Source organism: Balaenoptera physalus (assembly GCF_965194825.1).
Source record: "Balaenoptera physalus genome assembly, chromosome: 2".
Lineage (NCBI taxonomy): Eukaryota > Metazoa > Chordata > Mammalia > Artiodactyla > Balaenopteridae > Balaenoptera > Balaenoptera physalus.
In genome coordinates, this window is record NC_138883.1 from 9,336,271 (window position 1) to 9,358,761 (window position 22,491).

A 22,491-nucleotide genomic window follows, 5' to 3' on the forward strand; every position below is an offset into this window, starting at 1 on the left:
ACTGTGTTGAATCTGTAGATTAATATGGAGAGAATTGCTGTCTGTATTAATCTGCTTAGGCTGCCAAGTCACAATACCATAGATTGAGTATTTTGTTTCAATGGTTACCTTTATACTAATATCTTAGGGTAATATTCTTACTCCTTCTTTTAGAAATGCTATCTGTTGTAGCATTGTCCAAAGAACTTGCTATAATGATGGACATGTTCTGTATCTGTGTTCTCTAACGTGGAAGATGTACTGGCTACGTGTAGTAGCTTATGGAGCACTTGAAATGTGGCTAATATGACTGAGAAACTGAATTTTAAATTTTATTTAATGCTAATTAAAATTTAAATAGCCAGGACTTCCCTGGTGGTCCATTGGTTAAGACTCTGTGCTTCCACTGCAGGTGGCGCAGGTTCGATCCCTGGTCAGGGAACTAAGATCCCACATGCTGAGCGGCATGGCCAAAAAAAAACAATTTTAAATAGCCATGTATGGCTGGTGGCTACCATGTTGGATGGTGCAGGTCTTTTGGTTCCCTACTATGAACATTATTGAAATTAGTAACCTCTTCTTCCCCTCCCTTCCTCTCCCCAAAGTATCTAAAGTGATATCCATTTAGTGCTAAATAATACCTTTGAGGCAACCAGCAAGCTTACTTTCTACATAATCTTTCCCTGCTCTCCCCATTTTTGATAGATGAACTATGTCTTCATTACTGGAGGATATAACATAGTATTTTTCACCCCTGTGCCTACTGGTCTTCATTCTACAGTTACATATGTTCAGTGCTCACAAGTAGTTCTTACAAAAAGCTTCTCTAAAGAATTCTTGATTGTCTGAAACTTATTGCTTAGTAGATCGCTCAGGAAGGGCACACAGAAGCAATATTCCCTGATTCCCTCAACTTCATCACAGTTTATCTATGTCTTTTATAATTGAAGGTCACTTTGGCTGAATAAAATCATTATTGGCTCACATTTTCTTTCTTGGGTATCTGTACTTCGTTACTCCATTTACACCCTTATGTTTTAATTTAAAAGTATTCCATGAAGGTCTAATCCCATATAAGTTATTTGGCCATTTTACCTTATGCCAAAGGATTTCAATTCTATAAAATCTGATAATTTGAATAGACTATGTCTTGGGGTTGACTGTTCTTTGTTGTATGTCCCAGGTACATCATGTCCTTTTTAAATACACAGGTTCAAGTTATTTTTTGTTTATTTTCAGGAAAGTTTTTTAAAAATAGTTTTGTATATTTGTTCTACTCCACAGCCTTACTTTTCTGAGGTTGGGGGGTGGGTTGGGATTTATTATGTATATGTTGGATCTTATTTTCCTGTCCCCTATATCCATCACTTTCACTTGACTCCTTTGGAAGAATCCTTCTTCTACTGATTTTTTTCTACTTTCTACACTATTTTTCTATTTCTGTCCTCCTTGCTCTGCTGGTTTTTGTGAGGGGCTTTGAGGAGATTGGGAAACAATGCCATTGTTACTAAATTGCCCTGATCCTTATTGTGTTTTAAAGCTACTTTGTTAGTGTCACTGTATTTTGCTTACAAAACAAGTTTATATACAGAGGGGAAATGTCTTTAGAAATATACTAATTCTAAAAGATTCTCCCCCATCTTTTTATACCAAACAAGTTGTCTTGAACTAGTCCAGTTAAGTCATTGTCAGTGAGTGAGTCCTCCTAGTTTTAGTGAGTGAACCTCCTAGGGCAAACACAATTTATAAATTGTAGTGAGAAATTTTCCAAGAAAATGCTGAACATTCATAGTTTTGAGGTGAAAAATCAGTAGCCCTTGAAACTATTAAATGGAACATTTCAATAATATGGGAGAGCTCTATGCACTTCTCAGTAATCAAACTTATACACTCAACTTTGGCACCTGGTCCAGATGATACGGGACTTTATACAGCAGCTTCATTGGTTAAGATGCCAGTTACCTGGGCCCGTGGACTTGGAGAGCCAAAAAGCCTAAAATCTAGGGAACTTTGTGCTGCTCTGATTGGATGGTGCCTCCCCCCAACACTGGCCTCGTCAGCCCACCAACCAAGGGCACCAAGAAGCCATGTCCATTTTACCACCTTTTTGGTTGGATTGTACTGGGTTAAATATCTGAGTGTCTCATTCCTACTGATCCTATGACTCTTGAGGGCCATGGATAACCATAGTAAGTCTTCATCCTGGAAGGGACACACCCAGATTTAGCATATCTTATAGAAGAATAATAGACTTGGATCATAATTTGATAATCCCATCTGGTTCATCGTGAAATCCCCTGTGTTTGATGTGGTATGTTTGTCAGCTGGGGCACCCCATCGTTTTAGACAAGATTTAATTTAGCTCGACCCCCCCCCAACCTCCATATAACACTTCACTATCCCTCCAGAGATTTCATGGGGTCACACATCTGCCCATCACTCCTTACTTCAAGTTCTAGCATCTGCTGATTTTCCTTGCTTTATGGGTAATCTCCCATCCATCCCATTCCTGTTCCATGCATATCACCCCACCTCCCACTGGGCACCGCTGTCATTCCTTTACCAGAGGGCTGCAGGTGACAGACATTGGGGGCATGCTTGGAGTTAAGTTTGAGGATTTGGGGAGGTTTTTGGTTCAACACTCAGAGTATGCTTTAGAGCACTCTGGTTTTGAAAAGCCCCTTAGCCATTGTCAGAGCATTACCAGCCCCTCCGCACTAAGCCCATCACCTCATCTTTCTGGGCTCCTCCCTCCTTCACAGACCCCCCCTCCCTTCTTATAACTAATCTTTGAAATGCTAACATTCTTACCTTATTATGCAGAACAACTTGGTTCTGTTTGACTTGGGGCTAGCTTTTCTGAATTCAATGCCCCATCAAAGTGTTTTGCTAAATAAAGGATGAACTATTCCAAGGAGAATCTCTCCTAGGAGGCGGAGCTGCTGTGCTTAATTTCGGGTTTTCTATTTTCTCGCTTTTTCTGCTTCCTTTCTTCCTAGCACACCTGCTCAGAATGTTTGAGTTGGGAAGGGAGGGAGGAGGGGGAGAGAGTTCAAATGAACAGGACTCATCAAGGAACATTTTCTGGAAATCAAGTGAGACTCGGGGTCTGCTGAGAAATGTCCTGGCGTGTTCCAGGAGAGGGCCAAGGCCAGGAGGAGGGACTAAGGCTGGCCCAGGACTGAAAGCAAGCCTGCTTGACTAAGTAAGAGCCATTCTGAGAACCTACCCCTCAGGGATATATTATTATAATGATGCCTCCTTTACACACAAGAAAACGGGCTTAAAGGGATTACCTACCTTGCTCTAAGTGAACAGAGCTAGTAAGTCGCGACCTGCATTCAAACGCAGGCATCCTGGCTCAAGTCCATGCTCTTATTAATCACTGTGATGTTATACAGACTTGGAAACAAACACGCTTGGATGGAAGCCCGGTCCACCTCTTACTCGGACCCACAGTAAAATGTTTCACTTCTCAGAGCCTCAGTTTCCTCACTGTAGTAAGACAGGTGCGTTGAAACCTATCTCAGAATGTCATTTTGACTATTAAATCAGCTAGAAGCTGGAAAGTGCCTGGCACATAGTAGATTCGATCAGTTGTCATATTCCTCCTTTATGAAATTTTCTGTGTTGAGTGGAAAGTATCATTAACAACATTCTTAAGGGGAAAAAATTTAAAACTTTCTAAGACAGTTTTACCTGATTAAAAAAAAGGAATCATAAAAAGTTGAGGGACAAACCAGATGTCAATACCTGTTATTTTTATTAATATAATTTAAACAGGAGGGGAGGAATGACTTGGTCTTCAGCTAAAGAGACGAAAAATATTGCAAGAACAATATAATTTGCTCTAAAAAAGAGTCAAACAATTGGTTTATTTGAGGGGCTCACCTTAAAAAACATGACATATATAATCACAAATAATTAGGTCGATTTTTGCTCCAAGTTACAGCTGCCTTTTTTCAACATTTCTACTTCCCTTGGAGACTGTTTAGCCGGGTGACAGGCACCCCCATCCCTGGTTACTTCAAGCTACCTAAGAATGAATTTATCCAGGTGTTAATACCACAGAATGAAAAGGTAAACCTGAAATAAAACTGTATTGTTAGCTTTGTAGCTACTTAAAACACAGGTCTTTGTATATATAAACAAAAGAATAAAACTTGTGGGTTATACATTTTTCCCTCTCACGTTTCTAGAAATCCTTTTAGACAGAGATTTGTAAGTATCGCATCCTGACTTTTCGTTAATCCCAGTGTTCTTTAAATGTACACAGCCACGGGAGTCTCCCCTTATCTGTGGTTTCGCTTTCCATGGTTTCAGTTACCCACAGTCAACTGGGGCCGGAACATATTAAATAGAAAATTCCAGAAATAATTCATAAGTTTTAAATTGTGGGCCATTCTGAGTAACTTGATGAAATCTCACACTGTCCTGTGTAGGACAATGAATCGTCCCTTTTCCAGCATGTCCCGGCTGTTAGTCACTGCGTGGCCATCTTGCTGATCAGATCAATTGTTGCAGTATCACACTGCTTGTGTTAAATAGCCCTTATTCTATTAATAATGGCCTCAAAGCACAAGAGTAGTGATGCTGGCAATGTGGATACACCAAAGAGAAGCGGTAAAGTGCTTCATTTAAGTAAAAAGGTGAAAGTTCTCAATAACGAAAGAAAAAAATCATACCATTAAGCTCTACAGTAAGAAGGAATCTTCTATCCATGAAATTGTGAAGAAGGAAAAAGAAATTCGTGCTAATTTTGCTGCTGCACCTCAAACTACAAAAGTTAGGGCCACAGTGCATGATAAATGCTTAGTTAAGATGGAAAAGGCATTAAATCTACAGTAAGATATTTTGAGAGAGAGACCACATTCATATAACTTTTATTACAGTATATTATACTTGTTCTATTTTGTTATTAGTTATTATTGTTAATCTCTTACTGTGCCTAATTTATAAGTTAAACTTTATCATAGGTATGTACATATAGGAAAAAACATAATATAGAGTTCAGTACTAACTGTGGTTTCAGGCATCTACTGGGGGCCTTGGAGCATATCCTCCATGGATAATGGGGGACCCCTATCCTTCAGTTCCAAGAGGCTCAGTGTAATTAGCCCACTGGTTGGCAATGCGAGGCTGACGGCCTGTAACACAGGACAAAAAGTCATGAGGCTGGGGTTTTAGCCCCAACTTACTAACTCCTGCAGGAATGAGTCGCACCAGCCCCTTTCTGCACCTTGGTCACCTCCTCTGTCCAGAGAGGGACTAGTTAGCGTGATATGTGATTAACATAGATTATCTCCTTTTAACCCTACAAAGCAGTAAGTAGTCTTGTTATCCCCAATTTCCTACTGAAAAAAAAAAAAGCTCAGCAGTGTGGTTACTTGCCCAAAGTTAGTAAGTGGTGTGGCCCAGAGGTTGCCAGAATCTGTCCTACTTCTGGCTCCCAGTATTCATGTGTTCAGCTCAGTCCTTGGCCCTGAGCTAGATGCACGCATCAGGTGCACATTCCAGCACAGAAGGAAGCGCCTTGATGGTGATTAACAGAGGGCAGTGAGCAGGGATGCAGGAAGGGTCGACTGTGGGTGGGCCAGTCAAGCAAGCCCCCCTGAGGAGGCGACACTGGGGCTGGAACCAGAGGTGAGGTGGTGCCAGCTGTGCTGAGAGCTGAAGGGTGGGCTTCTCAGCTGGGGGGAACACCAAGCAAGCCTGGCAGGGACGGACAAGAGCCCCATGTTCCTGAGAAAGGCCTTGCTGGCCAGGAAGATAATTTTGTGCTAAGGGCCTTGGGGAAGCTAAGAAGCCTCTGCCTCACCTCCTGCCGCAGCACAGAGGATGAATTGCAGAGGGACAGGCCTGGATGCGGAGAACCAATGAAGGCATCTAGGGCAGAGGCCGGCAAACTTTTTCTGTAAAGGGTCAGATAGTAAAGATTTTTGGCTTTGTGGGCCATAAAGGTCTCTGTTGCAGCTACACAACTGCCATTGTTGTGTTGAAAGCAACCACTGGCAATACATAAAGGTGAGCATGGATGTGTGCTAATAAAACTTTATTTATAAAAACAGGGGCCTGGTGGCCCATAGGCTACAGTTTGTCACCCTCTGGTCCAGGTGGGAAATAGGAAGATGAAGAGGTACTGGCAGTGAAGATAAGTAGGTGGAGAACCACCTGTAATTATTTTTTGGTGGGAGGTTGTTTTTCAGTTCTTTAATATCAACTTTAATTGCACAAGTGAGACATAAGTACATTTTCCTTATAAGAAAATTAAACATTACAAATTTGACCACACCCCAAACCCAGGTGTACTAGCTGCTATTTTTTTTTAATATTTATTTATTTATTTGGTTGCATTGGGTCTTCGTTGCAGCAGGCAGGCTTCTTAGTTGTGGCTCGCGGGCTCCTTAGTTGTGGCATGTGAACTCTTAGTTGCGGCATGCGAACTCTTAGTTCTGGCATGCATGTGGGATCTGGTTCCCAGACCAGGGATCGAACCTGGGCCCCCTGCATTGGGAGCATGGAGTCCTAACTACTGCACCAACAGGGAGGTCCCCTAACTCCTATTTTTATTTCTGGATATATCATCATAGCCCTTTTTCTCTGTATTTATACTTACATATACCTGATGAACTATGTGGTATCATTTTATGAGGTTTTTCTGCGGGGGTAGGGGCTATATGAATGGTATCCTGCTAAAGGAGTTTTCACACCTCTCCCCTCCCCTCGCCTCTCGTCTCCCACTGTTAAAGAGACCTGGCACTGGCTGGGCTTCCTTGGCTTTTGAGGGCAGCGTGTACTGCACTTGAGAATGCCGCTCTGCTCCACGTAGCGGGGAACCCAGAAAACTGCCTTCGGATCTGCTGCATCACTTGGTCCTGATGGCAGGACAGATCCGCGGCAGAGCCCTCCCTTGCTCTGGGCCCCACTGTAAGCAGGCCGTGTTCTAGCTTGGAGGAGATGTCCTGTCCTGCCACAAATCACAGGACCCTAAAACTTCACTGAACCTTCACGGGGGGTTAACTCCTATTTCTGGATACACATGTATCTTATGAGGGCAACTGGGGTGCCGACCACTTGCTGCTCATCAGGTCAAGTAGCACGAAGTCTTCAATACAGTGACCAGCACAATGCCCTGTGAAATACCAAGGGTCAAGGTCCCCGTGGACTTATTGTCAGTGGTGGTGTTTTCTAGTGTTTGGTTATTATCTTGTATTTGTTATGTTCTGTGTGGTTACAGATCATTTGAGGGGAGCAAGGCCACCATGATGCACAGCCCTGGGGGCACCATTCCCTCACAGGATGAATGGGTGGTGTCCCTGGGATTGTGCACCTGGGCAGCCAAAGATGGTGCCTTGTTTTCTCAGCCATTTGTCATCTTTAAGAGGAAGATTATATTTCCTTTTTAAACTCCTTTTCTCATTCTCTGCATCAGACACTTTTCTCTCTCTTCCAACTGGCTGCCTTCCATCATGGACCTTTTGGACTGCTTCTACTTAGTTTTCTTTGCTGATTCTTTCTCTGTCATGCTAAGAATCTGGCATTTTTCTTTTTGCTTGTCATACCTGTTCTGTAGATCAGGGATCAGTAAACTATGGCTGGTGAGCCAAATCTGGCCTGCTGAACGTTTTTGTAAGTAAGGTTTTATTGGGACACAGCCATGCCCATTTGTTATGCGTCTTGCATGGCTGCTTTCATGCTACAATAGCAGAGTTGAGGAGTTGCTACAAGGGCCACATGGCCCGCAGAGCCAAAAATATTTACTATGTGGCCCTGTATAGAGAGTTTGCTGACCTCTGCCCCAGATACTTCTCTCTTCTCCTCTGGCAGCAATGACCTCTGATGATGGCTTCCCAACTTATGAATGCAGCCCAAACCTTTCTCTAGACCCACACATGTTTCCAGGGCATTTCAACATGGATACCCCACATGCATCTGAAACTCAGTATCCCAAACCCAACTCATGGCTTTATTTACCCTGGATCTCTGCCTTGCCTCCTTGCATGTTCCCAACTCAGGACCCCGCCGGCCAAACCACGACTCTGAGCTGCATCCTGTCTCTAGCTTTCCCATCCTCACACATCTGTTCAGTCACCAAACTCTGTCCATTCTCTCTCCTCAGCTGCTCTTGCATCTGTTCGTTCCTCTCCACTCCCATAGACTCTGCCTGGTGGGGCAGAGGAGGAGAGCCGCGATGGGGAGCTGGGAGACCTGAGCTCCAGCCCCGGCTTTGCCACAGCTCACTACGGACCGGGGCACGTTGCTGAGGCCCGAGTTCCTCATGTAGAGCAATAGAGACAGCGGGGCCTGACCTGCCTCCTGGGCTTGCTTTAAGGATCAGGCTTTCACATCAGATTGTTTCACCTTGAGTCTGTAACATCAAGTGCTGTGAGGACGGCAGGGCATGGTGTAATGATGAGGATTCTTCTACCCTGCTTCTCTCTCCCAGCAGCCTCCCCGGATCCCCCAGCGGCCTGACACCCGCCCCCCCCTTCTCTCGACACACTTTGATAGGCCTCACTCGCACTCAGCCCTGATGCACGGTCCCCTGGGTATGTGCTCAGTCTCTGTGGTCAGACTGAGCCCTGTGAGGGCAGGGACGAACTCCTGCCCATTTCTCTTTCCTTCAACTCAGCATAGGCCTGGCCCAGAGCTGAGGTACTGTAAATGTTAGTGGAACTTGGCCAAATGCCCTCAAGGAGCTCCCAGACACAGGAGAGGTAGACACACACATGAGCAACGTGGCCGGGGCAGAGAGATCTGGCGCATAACATCTAATCGTTGCCACGGAGGAAGATGTCCAGTGGGAAGGGGCTGGGAAGGGCCAGGCATCCCAGGATGTGTGCCCAGCGTCTGTTCCCATTGGTCAGTGCGTAGGCGACGAGGGTAGTGCAGGGTTTCAAACATGGCCCCTGGTTTGGGCTGAGTGGAGGGAACACGCCTACAGAGAGCATCCTTCCTGGTCAGTGATTCTTTAATACGAGGCTCCTATGCATACTAATTAAACCACCTGTTGCTGCCCATCAACCTTTACAAAAAGATATTTTTCCCTGTGTTCTTCGGGACAACCTCTCCTTTGTTCATCACTCCAAGTCATTAACATAATCCCTAGTAGCTGGTTTTAGTCTTCAGCTCTGGGCAGACGGAGCTGAGAACTATTTTCCCACCGTGCACCAAAGCAAACTGTCAAGAGCTGTTAGATCCAGACTTCAAGGAGCCCACACCACAGATCCACACCCCACTGATGGACGCATGGAAACACACGTTCAGGAGCCACGCAGAGAATGGAGGAGACCACACTGAGGGCTTCGAGCTCGTGGGTGTAAGCGTGGTGTGGCACTCCTGGATACGCCCCGGGAGTGATCTTAAACATTTCGATGTGCTTCTGCTCTCTTTGTTCTCTCACGTGCCAAGCCTCTGTCCTGGATGGCCTGAGACAGCTACCTCCTGGAGGGAAGGGCAGACTTAGACTTTGTTCCAAGGACATGGAGAGAGATCAAAGGCTTTTGACATTTGCAATTGGATTCTGCAGCAGGACAGCACCCTTGCCAGCCAGGCTGCCATCCTGTGAAAGGATTTCCAGATTTTTCTTGTCCTTGAGCATATTAGCAACAGAGCTCCAAGACCTAGGAGAAGCAGAGGAGGGCCTGCTGCCTTTCCTGCCCCAGAGTCGGGGCAGGAAGGGGAGGGAGGGAGGGAGGAGGGAAGTCTTGCCCAGTATGTCTCCTGGAATCCTTCCTTGTGTGTGGCTGGGCTGCAGGCTGCATCCCACATGCCCCGACCCATCTCAGGCCAAGGGGAGGGGAGGGCGAGCTGAGGGGAGGAGGGTTTTCTGAAGAGCCAGTTTGTCAGTTCACAGGAGCTCCTAAGTGGAAGGGGCTCGGCCCAGCACCTGCTCTCTGCTCTCGGGTCTCCCTTTCCTTAACCACTCCTCCACGGCGGACTTGAGTTGTGACCACGGCGCTCCCTCCCCTTCCCTCTCCTGCACGCATGCAAGTGTTTTTCTAGGGCAGTGCTTCTCAACTGGGGAAAATTTTGCACCCCCTGAGGGCGAAGTGGGGGACATTTGGCAATCACAACTTGGTGGGTGGGTTGGGCAAAGGGCTACGACCAGCACTTTATGGGCAGGGACCAGGGATAGTGCCAAATATCCTACAGTGCACAGGACAGCCTTTCATGACGAAGAATTATCTGGCCCAAATGTCCACAGCGCTGAGCTTACAAACCCTGCTCTTGGTAAATACTCTAGGTATGGCTCTGTGTGCCATTTTAAAATCAGATAAATGCTTCTGAATTGTCCGCCAAACCTCCGGGGTGTCTATAACAACCCACTCCCACAACATGTAAGGCTCAACTTCTGCCAAAATCGAGGACACACATTTCTGAATTCTGAAATCTGCACTTCCCAGCGTTGGGCGTCTCCTCTTCTGTAAATTGCTCATTCCTGGCATTCGCCCATTTTTCTTTTCTTAGGGAGTTCTAGGAGTTCTCTATGTATTCTGCACTCTAGTGCTTTGTATCTAGTCCTGATATTTCCACCTTTGATTTTTTAGCATCTTGTCACACAGAAAATGTTGAATTTGAGCAAGTTAATTGTCTCACACTGTCTTTTGCTTTCTCTGTCTTGTTTAAGGTGTTTTCTATCCCAAGATCATGAACATATTCCCCTGTGCTTTCTTCAGTAATTTTACGGATTCATTTTTAAGGTTAGGACTTTAATCTGTTGGTGATCTCTTCTCGTGACGGGTGTGAGGGAGCGAATTCCCTTATCCTGCCATCACCAAATTACTGCCCTGCCCTGCATCCACGCCGTCCTCTTCCTCCCTCTGGTTCCAAGGGCAAGACCCGTCAGGGCCCCGGACTCTGCCTCACCCCTCCCCGTTCAAGGACTGCTCCCTCTTCACCCAGGACATGCGGGGCATCACCACCTGTGAAAGCTCATGCCTGCTACTGCTTCTCCTGCTGCAGCTACCACGGTCTTTGCCTTTTCATAGCCCAGCCTCACAAAGAGCGCACCCTCCACTCCCTTACCCTCTGCCGATGTCCTGCTGCTGAAATGGGCTGATCCCAACTTCCTTCCCTGCTTGGAAAAACACTAAAGGGATAATTACAGTTCTACCTTCAGTGCCAGCTGCCGCGTTTCTACACCAGGAACCAGTTTAAGATAAGCTCCGATTCCACACAAAAGCTGAAAAACGAGCAATGAAGTTTAATCACCCAGCACTGGGAGGCGACCCTCAGGGACCAGCATCACTTCCTGGGGCTGGTGGACTGATGAAGCGGGAGAACCACAGGCCAAATCCGTCCCTCCACACGCCCCTTGTGCAGATGGGCTAACTGAGGCGCAGGAGCTGACAGCCTGCCCAGCACTTGATCTACTCCCGGCCAGAGTGTCAGCAGAAGTGACATCCAGGGCGCATCTGAGCCCCAAGTCCAGACCTGGCGCTCTTCAAGCCACTCCCTGCCTGAGGCTGAGCAGAGCCGAGGGCAAGTTTCCAATTTTAGGCTGCCCTGGAGGCCTGGGGCTCTGGCTGGGCACTGGGTCTGGTGGGCATGGCGGGGAGGTGTTTGGGGGAGTGGCACTTGGAAGATCGGCATGAGGGACACAGAGGGGGAGGAGAAGCCACGGCAGGTCACCCTGAGCGCAGACGGAGGGAAATGGGAAATGCAGAGTGGACAGGGGGCCCGCTGCCTCTGCCCCCGCCAAGGAGGCCCCGGTAGGTGTGCAAAACAAAGAGCAAGTGCATAAAGATCCTCCTAAAGATCACAGGGCCAGCGGGGCCTGGGCGGAGACACAAGGTGACAGTCAGGGAACCGCAGAGGAGCCGGGCGGGTGGCCCGTCAGAGCAGGACCAGGGGTAGGAGGGCAAGCCCCACTCCAGGCCCTCAATGCAGTTCGAGCTGCTGCCGGTCTCGGGAAGAAGGCTCTGTGGGTCGACGCAGGGTCCCTGAAGGCCACTGCCATTGACTGGACTTGTGGCGCCCCAGTGCCATGGTCGGACCTAGAGATCCACGTTCACTGGATCCAAGCTTGATCACGGCTATTTCCAGGCTCTGTGGTTTCAGAAGGGAAATCATTCCAGCTCTCAGATCCTGTTTGCTCATCTGTAACACGGGATGTTAATGTGTACACCTCAGAGAATTCTTTTGAGAATTAAATGATGATCTTTATTCAGTGTTTTGTGAACATACTAGGGGTCTGTCCATGGTGGAAATCACATCCACTGGGGTTGGGAGGGGGAGTAAGAAAAACTCAGGGAACAGCCTGAGGGCAAGGTGACCAGCGTTGCCTTCCTGTAAAGAGAAGCGTCCTCCTGGCTAGTGTCCGCCGTCCACATTGAGAGGCTCCAGGCCTGACATACCAGCGCCATCAGCGGCTCCCACTTGGCAGACGTTTTAGGATCAGCTGCTCCATGGAGTTGATCTGCAGAAGCGGGGAGCAGTGATCAGAGCCCCTGGGAGATGCTCTTCTATCCAAATGAAGCAGATGGGAACCCGGGTGTGTGGATTCAGGGGCCCGGGGAAGGGATCCCTCCCACCCTTTGCCCCACTTTGCACACCTACAGTCACTACTTAATGCCCATCCCCCTCACCTGGGCCACCATGCACTTGCCTGGCCATGGTCCACTATTTCCCAGAGTCTCGAATCCGTTGCTTGGTACCTTCGCCCGGGGTACAGCTCCCACTTGAGGGGCAGCCCGAACACCAGCAGGTGGCTGGGGAACCTGGGCGTCTGGGGGTGCACTGGCATCTGCCACATGTAGACTGTGATGCTGATTTCATGCTGAAGGGACCAGAGAGGAGGGGGCACATCAGGGATGGTTGAGCTGCACACACACAACCAGGGTCCTGGATCCCCCGGCCCAGCCGGTGGGCTGCCCAGACCAGAGGTCGATGGGCATGCTTTTAGAATCCCACACCCAGAGCCTTGGCACCATCACTTGGGGGTTTTCCTTGGACTAGTTCTCTCCGGGCCTCCTCTGTACCATCCTCCCACTGACCTGCACCCCACTCACCCCACCACACCCTGAAAAGTTAGCCTCTGTTTCCAGCCTGTCCGCAACATTGGGCCTACACGGATCACTCTCTTGACCCTCTGTCTTGGCCACTTCCAAAGTTTTAAAAATTCTCTTTTTAAAAATAAGATATCTAAAAAATAAATAAATAAAAATAAGATATCCATAGACCTCAGGATCTGGGAGTGATGGGTTTTCCCTTAAAAATATTTTGTAGTTTTGATCATGGCTATCACTACTTGTTGTGAACATTAAAAGAAAAAAAAAAATCAGCCAGTCCAGAAAGGTATAAAAATGAGGGAAAGTCACCAGAAAACTGTAACCAAAGCTCCATGTGTTTTGCAACTAAATGGAAAGTTCTTTACAGAGTTTTCTATCAGAGTATTTGTCTTTGTGCTGAACATTTTTCTGAGTTAAGAATCTAGCCCTTTATCAGTCATACATGTTGCAAGTTTTTTTCTCAGTTTGTTGTCCTAACTTTATGAGCTGGTTTTGCAAGAGGGATATTTTAAATTATGTGGCGAAATCTCTTTCCCTTTGGATTCTGGCTTTAGATCAGGCGTCAGCAAAGTATGGACCCAATCTGGCCCACCACCTGCTTTTGTAAATAAAGCTTTATTGCAAATAAACAAACACTTCTTCCCTTGTGTGCTGTCTTTGGCTACATTTGTGCTACGAGGGCAGAGTTGAGTAGTTGCTATGGAGTCTTCACCATCTGCAAAGCTGAAAATTTTTACTATCAGACTCTTTACAGAAAGTTTGCTGATCCTTGCATTCGATCATGCTCAGAAAGCCATCTCCCATCCTAAGACTGCATGTGAAAACCCAGATCTACTATTAAGAAATAACCATTTTAAATTGGGAAAACAGTGCTCAGGCTCCAGGTTCCCCTCCCCCACTCATGGCTAAGTTATTTGAAGAATCCATTCTTTTCCCATTGAACACTTTTGTATGCTTTTAAAAAACTTACTATTTTGTCCAGAATTTTCTGCCTGCTTTATTGGGTGGAAAAGACTCAGTGTTCTCAACCAAAAATTTTCTGGATTACCTATTTGAAGATTGCTAGGAAATGTGTTATATTGTTTAAAATGACCGTGAATTGTTTATTTAATACCTGGGTAAGTATTTACCATATTACCCTGAAGTATTTATATTTTATCCCTCAAAGATGGGCTGTGATCCAAACCCCTAGTTTAGGGCAGCTGTTTCCAATCTGAGTGATCATCCTTATCACCTGGGGAGCTTTTAAAACATAAAGGGTCTTAGTCTCCACCCAAGGCTCCCGAATCAGTTTCCAAGGTGGGATTCTAAAATGTGTTACCTCTCAAATGCTCGCGCAGGCCATTCAGACGGAGAGCTGTGTCTGTGACCTCCACAGAGGTAGATTATTCCCATTTTGCAGATGAGGAGCCTGAAGCCAAGGTAAATTTTATACTGTTGGCCCACCTGCTGCTCTAGGTTGCAATGCTTTTGCTTGTGCTTGTCCTGTCTCCTTTCTGATCCTGGAGAACTCCTACTCATCCCGCAGAGCCCACCTGAATAGCCGCCGGATGTGTGAAGCCTTTTCAGCATGCACTAGGGGCAGGACTAGGCCCTGAGCTACCTCTCTCTCGGCCTCCCCACGGAGGACTGCATCATCTCCTGTAGATAAGCTCTGCCTGTGGCCCCTCCAGGCAGGGGCTCCTGGTCAGCATGCTCAAACCCACACAGGCCGAGTTTTCCAGCGCCTGCGAGAACTGCATCCTCATTGCATAATATGCAGGGCCCCCACGGGCTAAAGTCCATGTACCACCCTTCCGCTGCCTCCCCTCATGCCCCACGACTCACTGTGCTGCCAGGGGAGCCCCTGCCCCAAGCTCTGTGGGAGGGACTGATCTGCAAGGCCACAGTCACCCAGGTCCTTCCCTTCTCATCCTCATAGATGCCAGGCCTCCGGAACCACAGGCAGCATGGGGGCGACCCAAGGGGCGGAGAAGCTTCTGCTTCCATTGCAAGGCTGTGCCCAGGGCAGGCCTCAAGGCACACGTGGAACCTCCCAGGTGTTCAGCCTCCTTAAGTGGACTGGCTCCCGAGTGGGGTGGGGCCGGTGATCCTGGGGGCGGGGCCAGTGAGCCTTGGCAGGGGCTGCAGGGACCAGCGAGCCCAGGTGTTGAGGGTGCGAGGGGGGAGAATAAGGGGCAGAGCCAGAGCGGGGAGGAGCTCCCTGCCTCTGGGGGCAGGCAGGGGCGGGGCCACAGAGCAGGAGTCGGAGGAACGGGGCCCACCTGCCTGGAGGTGCAGGGACTGGAGTCAAGAGCCTCAAGGGCCGGCGGGTAAGAAGCTCCCCAGGTACAGGGCCACCCCAGGCCTCTGCGCAGGGGCAGTTTGGTTCCTTAAGATCAACACTCCCCTGCTTCCGGTGATTCCTCCGCAGCCGGTCCCTGGCATCCTCTGCTCTTGCCAGGCCTTATACAAACGTCCGAGCTCCAGATTCTGAGCTGGCAGGGACTGCCCTGATCTTCCCCCACCCCGCGGCCATTCCTTCAGCAGGACCTCATTTGCGAACCCCTGGGGCAGTGAGCTCAGTGGATTCTTGCCCCTGGAGATAGCTGGCCAAGGAACCTCCTGGGCAAATCAGGCTCCCGCTCAGAAAATGAGCCAGTGCCCCAGGGGCATTTGCACTCGGGATGGTATAAAGTGTGAGGGAAACCAGGCCACAGGAGGGAGGGTGTGTGGCCATCTTGCTCACCCTATCCGTGACCATGGGGTCCAGAGCACCTACCTGGCCTGGTCATCTTATTAGCTCTGCTTTGCCAGGAGGCCACAGACACAAGAGGCAGGCCCACGTGGTCAGCACCTGGGCTTCTGATGAATGCAACGTGAATATGGTCATTTTCTTGTTGAAAGTGTGATTCTTCTTATTCGTCTGAGACTGAGCAATGAATTGACACTGCTCCTCTGGGAAGGCTGGTGTGAGTGGCACATAGGATGCCTGCCTCCGAGGAACTCACTGTGCAGCTTCTGGGGGGGCCTGAGCCTCTTTTCACAGCAATTCCACCTCCTTCCCTGGTGTTTTTCCTTCTGTCGTGGGATTGGAGTGGCCCTAGGAGACAAGGGGCATTGACGGTCTTGAGTAACACGATCACATACATGGAATCACATACGTCTGTTACCATAGTCTATTAGTAGGAGCAGGTCCTGCCCACACTCAGAGAGGGTGACTGATTATACAAGGATGTGGATATCAGGAGTCAGGGCTCAAGGGGCTTCCCCAGAGCCTGTCTGCTATAAGCACCAAGCCCACTGGGTTACTATGAGGATGAAATGAGATGGTGTATAAAGAGCAGTGCCTGGCACATAGTGAGTACTCGAAAAATGCCAGGCAATGGCTATGCTCCCAGACTTGTCCCCTTCCTGAGCAAAATCCGTCAGTCCTCCCGTGCAACGCTAATGCAACCAGTATTCATCTCTATCACTCCATATCACACATATGTATGAGTGTTCTCAACCTCACTCCAAGATGAGCAAGTATGTGGCTGTTCGTGGGGTGGGGGCAGAACTGGTTAATACGTGCCCAGCATCTATGCCACATCAGGCACTGTACATGTGTTATCTCATGTATGTCCCCAACAACTCCGTGAGCTGGAGACGGTCATCCGCACCTCACGTCCCTGAAAATGAACAGAAGAGCTTCACTGATCACCTTTCTCATGCCATGTGCTCCAGCCGGGCCCCTTGGACCTGCACTGAGGGAAGACCACTGGCGGGCGATGAGAGCAGAAACTCGGGCCCTTGTCCTTCAGCTGGCCTTTGTCCATATCATGTCTGAGATACGGCAATGTCTCCTGGCCAAGTGTCCATCTTTGGTACCTGCAACTGGAAGGATTCACTCTCCGGGGTGGGTATCACCAAAGTCTTTGGGAAGCCCTTTGATCTCTCCAGGATAGCTCTGGGCAGAGCCTGGTAAAGGCAGTGTAGTCTCTAGTAGGTCTGTGTCTTTATTCCCATCTTACCCCTAGGTTCTTCATGACCTTTTTTTTTTTTTTTTCTTAGATTCCATATATATGTGTTAGCATATGGTATTTGTTTTTCCTTTTCTGACTTACTTCACTCTGTGGCACACTCTAGGTCCATCCACCTCACTACAAATAACTCAATTTCGTTTCTTTTTATGGCTGAGTAATACTCCATTGTATATATGTGCCACATCTTCTTTATCCATTCATCTGTTGATGGACACTTAGGTTGCTTCCATGTCCTGGCTATTGTAAATAGAGCTGCAATGAACATTGTGGTACATGATTCTTTTTGAATTGTGGTTTTCTCAGGGTATATGCCCAGTAGTGGGATTGCTGGGTCATATGGTAGTTCTATTTTCAGTTTTTTAAGGAACCTCCATACTGTTCTCCATAGTGGCTGTATCAGTTTACATTCCCACCAACAGTGCAAGAGTGTTCCCTTTTCTCCACACCCTCTCCAGCATTTATTGTTTGTAGATTTTTTGATGATGGCCATTCTGACCGGTGTGAGATGATACCTCATTGTAGTTTTGATTTGCATTTCTCTAATGATTAATGATGTTGAGCATTCTTTCATGTGTTTGTTGGCAATCTGTATATCTTCTTTGGAGAAATGTCTATTTAGGTCTTCTGCCCATTTTTGGATTGGGTTGTTTGTTTTTTTGTTTTTGAGCTGCATGAGCTGCTTGTAAATTTTGGAGATTAATCCTTTGTCAGTTGCTTCATTTGCAAATATTTTCTCCCATTCTGAGGATTGTCTTTTGGTCTTGTTTATGGTTTCCTTTGCTGTGCTTGAAGATATGGGGAGGGGGAAGGGTAAGCTGTGACAAAGTGAGAGAGTGGCATGGACATATATACACTACCAAACGTAAAATAGATAGCTAGTGGGAAGCAGCTGCATAGCACAGGGAGATCAGCTCGGTGGTTTGTGACTACCTAGAGGGGTGGGATAGGGAGGGTGGGAGGGAGGGAGATGCAAGAGGGAAGAGATATGGGAACATATGTATATGTATAACTGATTCACTTTGTTATAAAGCAGAAACTAACACACCATTGTAAAGCAATTATACTCCAATAAAGATGTTAAAAAAAAAAAAAAAGACAGTGTAGTCATGCCTGGACCGAATGCTATCCTCCTCCAGCGGAGGGCTCCCTTCACAAACCTTAAGTCCAGGTGTCCTAGTGCTGGGGCACTCAGCCTAAGGGGATGATTCTAGACCACAGATGGGCACTGAGCAGGACTTGGAAGGCTGGGTCTTGGTCACCAAGGTCTCTGCATATTCTGCTCATCTCCTGCCATGTACTGAGCCCAAATTGGCCAAGGCAGGCAGGACACTGGAGGCAGATAGCCTGGAAATAGCATGGCACAGATGGGGTTGTTCACCAGCATGAATAAAGACATGGAGAGGGGACATTCAGGATGTATTTGGAGGTCAGAGAATAATGAGGATTAGCCGGTGCTGAAGATGCAGGCTCATAAGATGAAGGATAAGAATATGGTAGTGGTATGTGTGGGTAGGTGGATGTTGATGCTTCATTGCAAGGATGTCAAAATGCCAATCCAACCAGTTGATTTTGACCAAGTTGATCAGGAGCAATGACAGTGTTTGGGAAAGGAAATGGCCTAAGTACACACTTGATAAACGTTTGAACTAATGATAAAACAGAAGAGTGACTCAGTAATCAGTGATTCCTAGAAATGGACTGGAGGGAGATGGTCCAGGTAGTATTACAGGCAAAAACATCCAAGTTCCAGCTCTGCTTATTTCAAACTATCAACAGAATAAATTGGCAGGATGATAAAAGAAACTCGACTCAGCCATGGAACTGAAGAATGAGGGTTTGGGGAAGTTTTGTCTATTCCAAGGCATTGAAGATATAGTCTGTTTTCTTCTAAAGGTTTTATTGTTTTACTTTTTGTATTTAGATGCAATTTATCTTTGTGTGTGATGTGAGGAAAAGATCTAGAGTATCTTTTTCCATGTTAATATCAAATTAACTTAATACCATTTATTCAAAAGACTATCCTTGGGCTTCCCTGGTGGTGCAGTGGTTGGGAGTCTGCCTGCTAATGCAGGGGACACGGGCTCGCGCCCTGGTCTGGGAGGATCCCACATGCCGCGGAGCAACTAGACCCGTGAGCCACAACTACTGAGCCTGCGCGTCCGGAGCCTGTGCTCCGCAACAAGAGAGGCCATGATAGTGAGAGGCCCGCGCACCACGATGAAGAGTGGCCCCCACTCGCCACAACTAGAGAAAGCCCTCGCACAGAAACGAAGACCCAACATAGTAATCAAGCAATCAATCAATAAAAAAATAAATAAAAAATAAAAATAAAATTAAAAAATAAAAGAAAAAAAAAAAGACTATCCTTTCTCTCCTGTATTGTATTATCACTTCTGTCATAAATCTGGAACATATATGTATGGGTCTGTTTCTGGACTTTCTTTTCTATTCCATTCTTTTTTTTTTTTTATCCTTGTGTCAATAGCACATTGTTAACTACTATAGCCTTAAAATAGGTATTGATATCTTGTAGTATAAATCTCCTAGCTTTATTCTCCATCTAGATTGCCTGGCTCTTGTGATGGTTAATTTTATGTGTCGCCTTAAACAGTGTTTTGGGATAAGAGTAACATTTAAATCGGTGAACTTTGAGTAAAGCAGATTGCTCTCCATATTATGGGTGGGCCCCATCCAATCAGCTGATGACCTGAATAGACTGAAAAGGCTGGCCTCCCCAGGCAAGAAGGAATTCTCCAGCAAACTGTCTTTGGACTTCATCTGTATCATTGGTTCTGCCTCTCCAGGTTGTGCACCTTTAGCTCTCCTGGGTCTCCAGCCTGACAGTCCACACTGCAGATGCTGGACTTGCCAACATCTATATTCATGTAAGCCATTTCCTTATAATAAATCTCTTTCTATATACATATATGTACATATACACACATGCCCTGTTGGTCCTATTTCTCTATAGAACCCTGACTAATTCAGCTATTCTCTAACCTTTGCAATTCCATATGAATTTTAGAATCAGTTTATTACCATCTCTCTCCTCCAGCAAGCCTGCTAGGATTCTGACTGGGATTGTGTTGTATCTCTAGGTCTGTTTGAAGAGAATTAACATCATACCATACTGAACCTTACGATCTCAGAATAGTGTGTGTCCCTCCCCTCCATATCTTAGGTTGTCTTTAATTTTTCTCTATTTTCATTAAACTTGTTCTTAAGTATTTGACATGCTATTTTAAGTGGTGTTATTTTAAACTGTGTTATATTTGTTTGCTGCTGGTATAGCAAAAAGCAACTGATTTATGTATATTGTCCCTACATCCAAAAATTCACTTAACTCTAATTTTTTTTTTTGATATTTTGGGAAACTCCCAGTCATTATATCTTCAGTTATGCCTCTCATTCTCTCTCTCTTCTTCTGTGCTTCCAATTACACTTTGCTAGACCTTATAAATTGTGTACCATGCCTCCTATGCCCTGTTTTGCTTTATTTGAGGCTTAAACATTTTTCCTCTCTGAGCTTCTATTTTGATGTCTCCTATTGGCTTATTTTACAGTTCATTATTAATCTTGTCATTTGCTGTGTCTAATCAGTTCTTAAACCAATAAGTTGATTTCTTAACTGCAAATATTATATTTATCAGGTCCAAAATGTTCATTTGATGCTTTTTTTATAGATTCAAAACTTCTCTGATAATCTCTATCTTTTGAACCATTTTGTCCATCATTCTTTCTATATCCTTAAACACACTACTCAGTTATTTTAAAGTTCTTTTCTGATAATTCTGGGTTACTAGTGGGTCTGCTTCTATAGTCTGCTTTTTCTCTTGGTTTTCAGTTACATGTTTTTTCTTTTGGAGTAATTTTTAAGTGAATACCAAATAGTGGGTATAAAATTCCTGAAAAGTTCTAGATAGTATTGTCTTCCCCCAGATAGAGTTAACTGTTTCCTCTGCTGGGCAGATAGAGTGAGATATTGAACAGCTTAATTCTGATAAGAACAGAATTGAATCAAGGTCCAGCTACAGTTCCAATGAGAATCAGTCTACCTCCCTCAAGTTCACCCTATTTCTATAGTGTGGCTCTCAGTCAAGAGCCTGGTTAGGGCTTTGTCTCGACACAAAGAGACTGCAGGAGATTCTGTTCTGCCTTTTGGGGCTTTGGCTTTGCTCTTTAGCATCCTGCCCTGAGCTGCTTCTATTTGTAAAAAGCCTTTTGGGAGAGGGCAGTGGTCTAAGTATGAGGTCCCTCAAGTCTCCCCTTTGGCCAAAGGCATCAGAATCAGCCAGCGTCCTCAGGAAAAATGCAGTCACAGATGCCTGATGGTTGATGTCAGTTCATTGCTCCCTTCCGTACTTTCAGCTCTTACCAGGTTGTCCTCACTCCAACCCCTGGTGAGCCTTTGTCTTTTCAAGAGACTCCAGAGAATTCTAGTCTGTTTTCAGAGGTCTTCAGCTTAGTTTCCCAGCCTCTTACATCACACAGCCTCATAATTCAACACATATCTCTGTTACCAAACTCAGGTCCAGTTGCTCACTGCTCTGAAGCCAATAAAGAGGCAAGGTTAGTGGAAAGGAAAATTTGCTTTATTTCAGAGGCTGGCAGCTGGGAGAGGAAGGGCGGACTCGTGTCCAAAGGCTGACTACCCCTCCCCCCAATCAGTGGGCAAGAGCTTTTATAGGCGGAGGGAGGGGGCTACATGCAGAAACACCACTGTCAGCTCTGACAGTCGTCTTGAAATTGGTCATTGGTGGTCTGACCAGCATCATCTTGATTGTTTTAAGTGCAGTTAATCTTCAGTTTCAGGGTCGGTTTGTTCCTGCTTCTCTGAGGCCAGCTCTCAGAATTGTGGCAGCTTATGTCATGGCTACAGTCTGGTCATCATGTAGTTAACTTCTTCCACCTGGAGGTGGCTTCAGTATCTATAAGACAGCTCACAGCATATGGCTCAGAATATTATCTGTAGCCCTTGAGGAGGAAATAAAGTCCTTGACTTTGCTTAATGACTAAACTATTATTATTTGGTCTCATTTGACTGTTTTCCTTTGTTTCTGCATTTTCTCACTTCTCTGATTAAACTTATTCTTTGACTAATGTTTTTCTACAGACAAAAGGCAGACGGAGGACATGGGGGGGGGTAAGAACCACAGGGTCCTGCTTCGTTTTGTCTCGAGTGGAATCTGGCTGGACGTTTGTGGCCCCCCAAGCCTCCAGTTTTGTCACTCTAGACCAGCCCTGTGACCCAGCCTTATTCCACCCTCTAGCCTGGACCCGGAATCATCAAATGACCAGAAGGGAAAAGCTTTTGCAGATGCTCACCTCTGAGAAGTCTCCCCTTCTCCAGAATTTTAGTTCCTCTGGTCCTGGTTGCTCCATAGCTCCCTGATGCTTTGGGAAATACAATTTTTATTTTTATCCAGATTTTCTATGGCTTGGCTGTAGCTCTGTCCTGTTGCAAACTATTTCATCTTACCCCAAAGGATGGGGGT

General features: G+C 46.4%; 1 protein-coding gene across 1 annotated transcript; it reads right to left on the reverse strand.

The window, feature by feature from the left end:
* Nucleotides 1–12,496: 12,496 nt before the first annotated feature.
* Nucleotides 12,497–15,092, reverse strand: TCL1B (TCL1 family AKT coactivator B). The gene is made up of 2 exons (XM_082448254.1): nt 14,820–15,092; nt 12,497–12,760 (listed from the first exon to the last, which is right to left on the reverse strand). Exons 1-2 carry the CDS (start codon nt 14,979–14,981, stop codon nt 12,566–12,568), a joined length of 357 nt encoding a protein of 118 aa, XP_082304380.1. The 5' UTR covers nt 14,982–15,092; the 3' UTR covers nt 12,497–12,565.
* Nucleotides 15,093–22,491: the final 7,399 nt, after the last annotated feature.